Source organism: Panthera onca, chromosome X, assembly GCF_046562875.1.
Source record: "Panthera onca isolate mPanOnc1 chromosome X, mPanOnc1 haplotype 2, whole genome shotgun sequence".
Lineage (NCBI taxonomy): Eukaryota > Metazoa > Chordata > Mammalia > Carnivora > Felidae > Panthera > Panthera onca.
In genome coordinates, this window is record NC_138357.1 from 102,807,398 (window position 1) to 102,819,778 (window position 12,381).

The 12,381-nt window shown below is 40.5% G+C and overlaps 1 protein-coding gene across 13 annotated transcripts in view; it reads left to right on the forward strand.

Moving 5' to 3' along the window:
- The window catches only part of DMD (dystrophin), a 2,113,538-nt gene that overhangs the window by 1,794,930 nt on the left and 306,227 nt on the right, over positions 1–12,381 (forward strand). For all 13 annotated transcript variants that reach the window (XM_081792827.1, XM_081792829.1, XM_081792824.1 and 10 more), the window contains one exon: positions 6,302–6,448. In XM_081792827.1, coding sequence (XP_081648953.1) covers positions 6,302–6,448 — 147 coding nt within the window. The remainder of the gene's footprint in view (positions 1–6,301; positions 6,449–12,381) is intronic.

Here is a 12,381-nt window from a genome sequence, read left to right on the forward strand (position 1 = left end):
TGCAGACTACCCCCTGTCTTAGCTCCACACAAGCCCTCAGCATTTAGCAGAAATCAAGGAGTTAATATTACAAAAAGGGTCTCCGTTTTGTTGGAGATCTATGGGATAGCCTCATAATGTTAGAAATGAGAATTCACATAAGAATCCTCTTGCAAAAAAAAAAAAAAAAAAAGTATCTGACATCTGAAATCCAAGGGTAAAGGACATGAGCCTAAGGCAGTCGGTGTCTGAGGCCAGTGCTGCCCCTCCGTCCTGGGCACCACACCAGACATTCAACCAACCGACATAAAGAGCCAAGAATTAGGTTACCAATGGAAGTCTCCAAGCCCGATGCCGTTCATGAAAGGCTTGCCTACATTTCATCTTATGTTTCTTTGTTGTTAGTCCAATGACATTTGGCTAGCTCATGTCCCCAAGGTATTTTAGAAGCTTCAGTAGGCCTCGGATCCTCTGAGCAAAGCAGGATATGGTCCTAGACTCTCTTGGCCCCAATGGCGGGTACTCACTCCCGTCAGGATAATGTACCCATCCAGAATTGCAAAAGTTACCAAACACAGCTGGGCTGTACCTGCCCCCAAATCTTGAGTAACTGGTTTCTATGAGGCCTTCCCTGAGCCACATGTAGGAGTTCCAGTAACAGTACTCCAGACCTGTATTTGCAGGACATGATTTCCATTTCCTCCCCCTCGCCTTCTCACTACTAATCCAGTGTGAAAAATCCTGGGCCTTTTCCTAATGCCTCCTTTTTTTTAGACTGCTTTCCAGGGGTTTGAGTTCTCAAACATTTGTTCTATAAGGTTGTATCATACAGAGAAATGCAGTTAGTCACTACTTGATTTCTTAAAAATATTTTAGTGTTTCTTTTTGCGAAGGAGAGAGTCAGAGTGTGAGCAGGGGATATGTATATGTATATACATATACGTATCGATATGTATAGATATGTAGCTATACATATAGATACATATACGTATACGTGTGTGTGTGTGTGTGTGTGTGTGTATATATATATATATCCCCCTCATATATATATATATATACATATATATATATGTATATATATATATGGAAGTGTTTCATATATTTTTATATATATATATATATATATATATATATATATATATATATATATAACACAATTTATACATAAACTCCTGGATGGCATTGCTAATCCATGCATCCCAGAGTCTCCTCCTCTTCTTGCCTGCTGGGGCCTTTCTTGGATTATCCTGGCCCTGCACCGCTGACTCCCCCTGCTTTCTCTCCATCTACAAGCCTCATCTTGCTTCACCTCCCTCCTAATCCAGTTTAGATTCCATGATACGTTTTTCAGTCGCATTCCAGCTAAAATTTAAACTCCCTCGCCCCTGACAAAGAGGCACCTGACGTGACCCCAAACCTGGATCAATTGTTTTCTCCATGCTTGCAAGGAGCACTGTTGGAGAAAGAGAAAATGGGGCAGACGAGTTCAAGATTTCAAGAAAATGTTGGTCCTCGGCCTCACATGGGCCCTCAGCACTGTCTCGCAACCTCACTAGTTGCTGAGGTCTGCTTCTCTCATGGTCTCTGCCACAACTAATTCAAATGTTCCCACTCACCCTGAATTCGCGTTTTCATTCGATGAGTATTTGTTGAGCCCTGACTTTATGGCAGTTCTGTTGCTTCCTACTTCGTAGAGGAACGGAAGGCCTTCGAAGTAGGGGTCCCTTGACTCATCTCTTTCCAATCCTTTAAATGGCCCTTCTGTGCCGTGCAGACTAGTCTCTTAGCTACCACGTCAAAGCTTCTCCCTCCAAAATGATGTTCCCTTGTTCAAAGATAATCCCTTCCTTTTGTTGTAACGTGATTGATGACTAAAGTTCTAAATCTATATTTAAACAAATCTTTAGCTACATAAGGATAGGCAACGATCTGATCGCCAATTTAATTTCATAAAAAGAAGAAAAACTTGACATATCGGTCTTATATATCATTCTAAATCAGTACTTTTATATCTATAATCAGACAACATTTAATGAAGTGAAAATTCTGCCGGCATGAAACTAGTCATAATAAAATTAGACTTGGTTTGCTCTTTCATGGAGAACATATTCCAGATGTTTAAGTGATTCAAAGAAAAGCCACAGTATAATGGCTCCCTTCAATGTTTTCTCACTCACTGCCTCCAAACTAGAATAAAATCTAATGAAGTTCTGGTAGTATTTAAATAGCACAGGATATTGTTCTGAGTTAGCTGCGCTTTTTGACATTTGATGTTCAGTGTTTAATAATTTGGACATATATTTATAGGTGTGATATCAAAAGCTCTAACATTTGAAAGATAGGCAAACACAATGTTACATCCACTTAAATGACACAGTACCCATATTCATTTTTTACATAGTACGCCTTGTGACAGTGTTTAGGGGGCCGTACTTCTAGGCTTTGACTGTCTATAGCCATGAGCCACCCTCGGGTGGTATGGCACCACCACCGGAACCTAGGGCAGATGCCAAAGTGGAGGGTGACTTGGAACCCTCTCCTATCTCCCTTTTCTCTTCCTCTTTTCAACCGCCCGGTTACCTTCTTTCCTCCATTCTCGTGTGCCCTCCTGGTGATTTCTAGATGGCTACAGTTTTTCTATCAGGCTCATGGGGATATCTCCCCAGAATCAGACTTCACCCCAAATTATCACTTGACCAACTGACCTCCCCACCCCCAGTCAAAGCTTCCATGTATCCTACCAGAAATGTAATCCAGATGAAACTAAACATACGCCTTTTCCTCCCCCTTAGTTAATGATGATCCTAGTAGCCGTTAACCGTGGTAGTCAAATAGCAGGACTAAAATTTATTTCCTCTATTTTGGCTGAAAACCTAGAGTTCAACAGTTAATTGAAAAAGTCAGTTAAATCAGGGAATCATAAAAAGTAGGTCTTAAACATCTTATTCAATCTTAAAATAGTCACCAGTATTTTAGCATCGTGTGAAAGTTTCTTGTTTAAGTGTAGATTCACTGATTGGACTTCTCTGTAAATCACACTGATGATGAAGAAGTTTCGATTTCCCGTTCCAGTTTCTGTAATGTCGACAGAGTCCATCAGGACAAATGGAAGGCATTCTGTGTACAGAACGCTCCTAAATTTTTCGCAGAACTTTCCTCATCTTTTCCAGTCACCCCCATTCAACATTTGCTTTTCTTTTTCTTTTTTAAACACGCTTCTAGAGTGTTCGACCTGGTTTTCGTAGAAATAATAACTTACTTTCTTTCAGACTTAAACTTCTTTGGACCGTGAAATCTTTTAAATTATGTAATTGCAAAGCTAACTGGTGCAAACAGGTTCGAGAACATACCCACGCCTGACAACTCAACTGATGGGAGCTGAAGGCTGTACGTAGTGACAGATAGCTCTACCGTTTTACTTAGAGGCTGTTAGTTAGAGGTCTCGGTCACTGTGATTCACAGGGAATGAAGACTGGCTACTCTGGTGAGTCTTAAGTGGAGATCAGTTAAGATAACTTCTACTGTAATTGCTGGATAGGAACGATGACAACGAAAAGAAGCCACAAGATCCCGTGACAGGGGTGGTGCGGTGGAGGTAGAGAGAGAAGGAGAAAGAGACAGAGAAGCAGAGGAGAAGGAGAGTGAGTGTTGTGATTAATTATGCATATTGGAACTTAATTTTTAATCACCTTCATCCTCCAAAACACCGGCGCAGGATTAAAATCTGAGTTGACTTTGAGGGGAGGAAGTGCAAATCAAAATCTTGTAATAAAAGGCATTTGAACACGTACATTATGTCATCCAAAGGGAGCTGAAACCTACATGTGACGAACTGAGATGGCTACTCAACTTAATGGCCGAGAGCCACGCTAGTGAAGAGAGATGATTAGCATCCCGGGTTAATCCACACTTTTGTCGGATTCTGCCTGGCTGTCCTGCCATCTCTGCGATGGTTTCCCATTTAAAATTCCCACTCGTATGATATTTATTTATGGTCACTACAAACACACGTTATTATCCAGAAGAGAGTCGTTCCATTTGGTAACCATTGCCCTTGTCCAGGCTTCTCCATTGACGTTTAAGAAATCTGTCTTCTAACCTTTTGTTACACAAAACAAAGTGATTATGGGTCATTTCCTTGTAGAGATATGAATTTACATTGATGGCTTTTTACCTCCCGCCATGGGATTCTTTTAATCCGTATATTTATTTATAAGGCAATGGAATAATAATATTTACTGTCATTCCCTATAAAAACTTTCTCAGTTTCAGACTGATTCCTCTGACATTCCACTGACATGAAGTTGAAAAAAGATCAATACATAAGATGGGATTTTTTGCATGTGTGTGGTCAGATAGAAAGATTTCTTTTGTTTTCCTTTGTTTTTATTTTTTATTGATATGTAATTCACAAGCCATAAAATTTGCCCTTTAGGGGCACCTGGCTGGTTCATTCTGTGTGGATCATTCGACTCTTGATCTCAGGGTCATGAGTTTGAGCCCCATGTTGGGCGTAGAGTTTACTTAATAAAATATATATATATATTGTGCGACCTGTGCTGATCTCATAGTTCATAGGTTCAAGCCCTGTGCCGGACTCTGTGCTGACAGCACAGAGCCTGACTGGCATTCTCTCTCTCTGTCTCTCTCTCTGTCTCCCTCTCTCTCCTGTCTCTCTGCCCCTCCCCCGCTCATACACACACTTGCTCTCTCGCTCTCTCTCAAATAAACTTTAAAAAAATTCACTCTTGGGGCGCCTGGGTGGCTCAATCAGTTGAGCGTCCGACTTCAGCTCGGGTCATGATCTCGCGGTCCGTGAGTTCGAGCCCCGCGTCGGGCTCTGTGCTGACCGCTCAGAGCCTGGAGCCTGTTTCGGATTCTGTGTCTCCCTCTCTCTCTGACCCTCCCCCGTTCATGCTCTGTCTCTCTCTGTCTCAAAAATAAATAAATGTTAAAAAAAAATTCACTCTTTTACAGTGTACAATTCAGTGATGTTTAGTCTCATCACAAGATTGTGCTATCAGCAGCCCTGTCTCGTTCCAGAACATTTTCATCACTCCCAAAAGAGACCCCATGATTCTCTAACATAAAATTTTTAGTGACCAGTTTTTTAAAACATTAAGTTCTATAGAATTATTATCACAAGGTCTTATAGTATCTAAGAACTATATAAGAGTCTCATACTCCATACATTACCACATTTTAGTGGTGAGATATTCAAGTTGATTTGACAGTTTGAGAGGACAATGCCATTCTTGTTTAGAATGCACATCCTGGCTCCTTTTATTTGGAGTGGGAGGGAATCTGGAGGGTTATAGATGAGGTCAGTGTAAACAGTGGCTTCATCGACATAAGGAACCAGAGAAATAATACCTGCCCGGATCGAGCAAGTCAAAGCAGCACATAGAATCAAGTAAGTGATGTTGTCCTTGTGCATAGACATTACATTACACAAACTGTTCTCCTAAGTGAGGGAATCTGTCCCTTAGAAATTGCTCATTGGAACATTTGGACATCATGCATCATGTTAAAGATCCATAAATGTCACCTCAATAGGGTAGATATGATGCATGGTAATATCCTCCCCATATCTGCATAGGGTTCTTCCCCGGACAGCCAAGAAGCCCCACGGGAGCCTTCCTAAGTCATTGCCACAAGGACTAAAATACCAGGGGACCAGGAAGTCATTCTTAGGGCTTGAAAATATACCCTAATCTCTAAATGAATCTATTTATTATGCAGTTGGTACAAAATATGAATGTAATCTTTTCTGACTGAGTATACCTTTTTATTGTAAAAAAAAAGAAAAAAAAGGATCCATTTCTGGCTGGGAGGTGAGTCGAATTTAGAATCTAGCAAGATATTTTTCCTGTTGCTTTCCAATCCAGAATTTTTTTTGGAAAGGTATATAATAGTTAGTAGTTTGTACTCTGGAGGCAGGCAAACATGGATGCGTGTCCCGGGCTCCTCAATTTTGACCCACTGAACCTTGGACAAAATATAACCTCTGTAAGTTGTTTTCTCGTGTGTAAAATGAGAGTTCTCCAACTATGAGTCTCATAGGGTTATTCTATAGCGATAAAACTGGATTATGGAGACAGAGCTCATCACAGGATCAGGCACCTAAGAAATGCTCATTAAATATTCGTGATTGTTTTTCACCCATTCACAAACGATCAGGGTAGTAATACCACTATGATAGAGCAAACATCACTGACACTCCACCCCAAAGAGAACGAGATATCTTGTAGTTCGCATGTGTCTGTTTTTTTGGCTTGTAGTGTTTCTCATTTACCAACTTGCCCTTGACTCTTTCATACAGGTGCTTCGAGGAGAAATTACACCTCTGAAAGAGAATGTCAGCTACGTCAATGACCTTGCTCGCCAACTCACTACGTTGGGCATTCAGCTGTCACCATATAACCTCAACACTCTGGAAGACCTGAACACCAGATGGAAGCTTCTGCAGGTAGGCACATTATGAGCATTACAGTTCCTTGTTACGATGAGAGGATATACAGAGAAAGCTTGTTTGTAAGGAGCAGTAAAAGTAATTTCTTCCTGTGATGTTCGCGATAATATTTCATGAATGTAGGATAGTTTATATTCTGCAATAAGATCCTCTATAATGTTCTAAAACCTTTTAACAATAATTTTTATAAATAGCTTCAAGTTAGACCTTCCTGTACCTTGCAATAAACACGGAAAATAATGCTGAATCGCGATAGAAGGACTTAGTTACTGTCATACAATTACTTTGTACTATCGTTGCTTGGATTCTTTAAACATCTCTACCTTTGGAATCCTAATTTAAACACCAGTCAATGGTAAGACATATGCTAGAATCACTTTAGAAAGATCACTCTGTCACAAACCTACACATGCAGGTTTTTTATAGGTGTGCATGCTCAGGGTCACATTTACTAGCTGTGGGACCTTAGGACCCTTCTGTGTTTCAGTCTTCCATCTGAAGAAAATGCAGACATTAAATGTTGCATAAATTCTAGCTCTTAGAGTTATTGCAGTTATAATTATTATTATTACAGTATACAGCCTTTGGAATCAAACTTACTGGGTGACCTTGAAGTCACTTGTCCTCTCTGGTTGTCAGTCTTCTCATCTCTAACTTGCTTGCTGTAATATTAAACAAGTTAATTCGTGTAGAGTTGTTAGTTCAGAGGCTCATAGTAAGAACTCAGAGAAGGTCATATGTCTCTATGTTCCCTATGCAAAGGATACTGTTTAATACCCCAAACCCTAAAACTGATTTGACCATAGAATTAGAGAATTGTTTTCTCTTCTTTTCCAGTTTCATAGGATGCAGAGAGTATGCTTCTGAGGACAGAAAGGAAACTGGGTTTAAAAATATTTGCTTTCAATGTTTTAATAAAAAAAAAATGATAAAGCAGATAACTTTTCGTATTGGCAGCCCATTTAGGGGTATGATGGAAAGTCCTGTTCAAGAATTTCTAGACCTTTAATAAAAACAAGTTCCAAATCCAAGACCTCTTGAGATCTCTTACAATTTAATTCCCATTGTGATGGATAGTTTTGAAATATTTGTATGGTAGATGGTTATAAGTGGCGTTGACCAAAGCAAGGCAATAGAGTTAAGCGATTACATGCCTTTCTATGTCTGTTAGTTTCATAGTGGCCAAGTACTGCTAAGACCTTATCAATTTCATCCTTAGTATGTTTTTAACTTTAAGCATAAATAAGGAAAGTAATAAATGTCCAAGGAAAACCAGTGGCCATCTTTGTTCCATTCAAGCGTTCTTGAACTAGATCTTAAAATTTCTTTTGGAGAACCAAATGCCGTATTTGCTTTCAGAATGTAGTGACGAGATTGGTGATCATGGCATGTGAGTTTACAAATGAGGTCAAGAGACTATGACTGATAGGGAGAGTTGTTTTTTTTTTTTAATTTTTTTTTAATGTTTATTTTTTTTATTATGAGAGTTTTTAAAAATCAGTGCCAAGTGCTCCGTCGTTGCACTCTTTATTTCAGAGGTAAAGAGTGAGAAAATATTAATAGCTTAATTGTCACTTGTTCTTTAAAAAGCGTTGAGGACTTGGTTATAAATATAGGGCAGTACATGAAAGGAGCCGGTATAGTGTAGTAACAAGTAGACTGGAGCGAATAGTACGGGGCCTGACTTCCCACTGACGCTCAGCTGTTCTTCAAGACCACGTTGTCTTGAAAAAACCATTTATCCTCTCTCGGCTTGAATTCCTTCATTTGTAAAATGAGGCAATCCATTTGGTCTCAGGTCACATCCAGCTCAATCCAGTGATTCCATATCTGGCTATCTGGGAGAGACACACATATGGCAAAAATTGACTTTAGAATCAATACAGTTGCTTCCTCTATTCATCATACAGATGTGGCTTGTTGGAATTGTGTTTCTCCTTCTTTCCTTTCAACTTTTAAACCCCTCATCCCAAGCCCGCGTATACACAGCCTCCTCATACTAAACAGTTTGATGAGTTTGCGGTACAAGCTTTTATGGTGGCAAATTTCACACGTTGCTGTTTTGGGACCTGACCTTAAGGATATGCTTAAAAAGTGTTTTCAGCAGAAAGCTGATAAATCCAAGGTTTGGGGTCACACGTAACTGAGTCCATTTTTTTCTTTGACCATAATTGTAACCATTCTGCTATATTGTCAGCGGAAGTCCTTGTTCAGAAAGGGAACAAAGCCAAGAAATGAGGTTCACATCAAATAATTTCATCCCCATTACTGGAAGAGCAAGTCATGTGTTCTATCGACAACATTTTACATTTAGAATAATGTACCTGACTAAAGAATCACCCAACTTCTATGGAGGGACGTTTAAGCCCATCATCATTATAACATTATATTTCTATAAAAATAAAGAATTTAGTCACTTCTGGGGCGCCTGGGTGGCTCAGTCAGTTAAGCGTCCGACTTCAGCTCAGGTCACGATCTCGCGGTCCGTGAGTTCGAGCCCCGCGTCGGGCTCTGGGCTGATGGCTCAGAGCCTGGAGCCTAATTCCGATTCTGTGTCTCCCTCTCTCTCTGCCCCTCCCCCGTTCATGCTCTGTCTCTCTATCTCAAAAATAAATAAACATTAAAAAAATATATAAATAAAAAAAGAAAAAAGAAAAAAGAATTTAGTCACTTCCAATGCTATGCCAGTTATGAAATCATGATAAAAAATAAGTACAAATTCATCTCTGCTTCTTTGTCCAAAAAGACAAAGAAAAACTAAGAGAAAGGAGGAGCAATGGGGAGGCACATATAAACCTAAGAAGACGAGTCTTCAATTTGGACAAAATAGTGTAATAGAAGAAACAGTCACATAGTACCAGGCTATATCTACTTGTTACCAGAATATCCTGGGTCGAATTACACAACACATTAATTTCTATTTAAAAAAAAATTTTTTAACCTTTATTCATTTTTGAGAGACAGAGTGCAAGAGGAGGGAGAGGCAGAGAAAGAGGAAGACACAGAATCTGAAGCAGGCACCAGGCTCTGAGCTGTCAACACAGAGCCCGACGTGTAGCTTGAACTCACAAACCGTGAGATCATGACCTGAGCTGAAGTCGGATGTTTAACCGACCGAGCCACCCTGGCGCCTCATTAATTTCTATTTTAATTTTTTTTAATCTTTATTTATTTTTGAGAGAGAGAGAGAGGGGAACAGAGAGAAAGGGAGGCATAGAATCCAAAGCAGGTTCCAGGCTCTGAGCCGTCAGCATAGAGCCCGACGCGGGGCTCGAACCCACAAACCACAAGTTCATGAGCTGAGCTGAAGTCTGATGCTCAACCACCTGAACTATTCAGGCACCCCTTTTAATTTCTATGTTAAAAGAAAGCCATGCTGGGTGTTTTTTTTTTTAAGCTGTGTGTAACATCAGTCAAAATGATAGAAACAGATAAGCCATGTAGTTACGACAACCACAGCAGAGTGTAAGACACAGCCACGATTTATCTATACACAGAAATACAGTGTGTGGAGAGCTCTGAATTTATTTGGAATGCGCAAAGAGAAGGTTAGAGGCATTGGTTTCCCTGTTTGAAACTCGGTGGGAATAAAATCCCATTTTCTCCCTCAGAGGGGACACATTGGTAGGGATGTTTGTGCTAGACCATGTGACAATGTGTTTTGAGTACAGGAAGCCATCATTCCTTGTAGTTACAAGGATTTTCATGGACATTATCTCATCTAATCCTCATAACATTATGAGGATTACATATTATCACTATTCCTTTTTACAAGTAAGGAAACTGAGACTTTGAAATAATAACCGACACAATCACAGTCACCGGCTCGTAAGTGTCGGTCAAGGTGTGAATCAGACCTTCTGAGCCGTGACCCCTCGCCCCCGACCTTGTTTCTTCTTCTCCAAGTTCTATTTAATTCGGACTTAACAAAGTCATACTTTAAAGCTGGTTTGGGCACCACAGGTATGAAATACCTCGCTTTTTCCACGCTTCTCTTTTTTGAATGATCTCAAGGATCTTAACTTTGAAATCTCCCTTTTACAAACCAGTGGGTGAATGAGCTCCTCCTCCCAGTGTACCCCTTAAAATTCACGCCTGTAGTTCCCAATACAAAACGCTAAAGCATTACATTCTTCGTTGTCTTTAGAATTCAGCAACTGTCCTAAGGCCAACCAAAAGTGATTTTAATGAATTAGCTCTTAAAGCGGAACCGGTGATAAGACTTGATCCCGTGGACGTGAGCATCAAAACCAACTGGGAAGAAAGTTAAACTGAAGATAAGCTTTTCTCATTTTGAAGCCATGCATACATGTTTAGTGATGCAGTCATGCGCTTCACTCACCAAGCACAAGCACTAGGGGGGAATAGTCTCCTCCTATTCTCCTCCTGCAGCAACAGAAGCTGCAAATACACTTTAATATAACGAGCACGTGCTTTGTTGACTGTGGGATGTCTGGAATGCAATCACTTGAAAAGTATCGACTGTGAAGACATTTCCAGGTCTGACCATCTTTAACTATGTTTAAGGACAGCCTCATGAATTATGTATGTTTTGAAAGGTTTCCTAAGATTCTTCCAAAGTCAGGCAGACGTATTCCATCAACTCTCTGCCAGAAGGATCTAGACCCTCATCTTCGGCACACACCGTTCCTTCTTTCCTTCTTTCCTTCTTTCATTCTGTTTTCACTCGGTCAACTGTGTACCTAGTATATACTGCAGTGGTCCTATCTGGTCCAAGGACATACTGACCCAAATCCCCTTTACTGCTTCGGCCATCTTGGGAAAAGTTTAATACGTGGGTTTTCTTTCATGGCTTCCATAATGGCCCATCCTTTCTCCCTTTCTCCGTGTCGTAAACAAAAAAATAGGCTCCTGTGACCCTAATACGATAAAAGTACTACCTTTCCAAGATACCTGACTTAGAAATTCTTCCGTAATTTCTGACTAGGAACTTGATCTACATGATCAAACTGGTAAGATTTGTAGAAGGAGATGGGATCATATTTAGCTAGCCCACAGAAATATTTGCATGGCTTTGTTGTTTAGAAATTGAGCAAGAGTTTTAATTGAAGAATTAGAAACTTCCAGCAGAGCAGCTAATGGTCTTTACTTTGGTGAGATAGCTTTTCAAAGCAGGCTTCTAACTATATATTTGTACGTCCATCCCTGTCAACCTTGAGCAAAGGATTGGAACTTTTAAATGTGTTGACAGATTTTGAACATTTTCTTCATACTCTTTCATTTTTAAGGATACCGTACTAAGCATTTTGCATTATGGGGTCCCTTCTAGGCAGGAAGCCTAGGTGAGTTGTGCCATCTGCTCTGACAAATAATGCGGACCTATTACTAATGGAGGGTAAAGAGAGGACATCCGACTTCCATCCCTTCAGTTTTGCCAAGGATTGGTTCTACCAACGTCTTCTTAGTATGTCCTTTTTTGGCTGTTTCTTTTTTTTTTAAGCATATTTATTTATTTTTTGAGAGAGAGAGAGAGTGGGAGAGGGGCAGAGAGAGAGGGAAAGAGAATCCTAAGCAGTCCCCATCCTATCAGCGCAGGGCCTGATGTGAAGCTCGATGTCACGAACCTTGAGACCATGACTTGAGGCGAAGTCAAGAATCAGACGCTTAACTAGTTGACTGAGCCACCCAGACACTCCCGGCTGTTTCTTTTAACGCACCTCAAATGATTCTGCCTGAGGTGAGACCGCAGAACCCGAGAGAAAATGAGGAGTCTGAGGCCACTCTCAAGGGAGAGGCATTTTCCTACATCAGTGGTTCTCAAAGGTTCATAGGCATCCGAACCGCCTAAGGACTTCTTAAAAGACAGATCAGTGGGCCCCACTTCCAAAGTTTCTGGTTCAGGAAGTCTGGGCTGGGGCCTGACATTCTGCATTTCCCAGCAGCTCTCAAGCGAGGCTGATGCTGAGGAT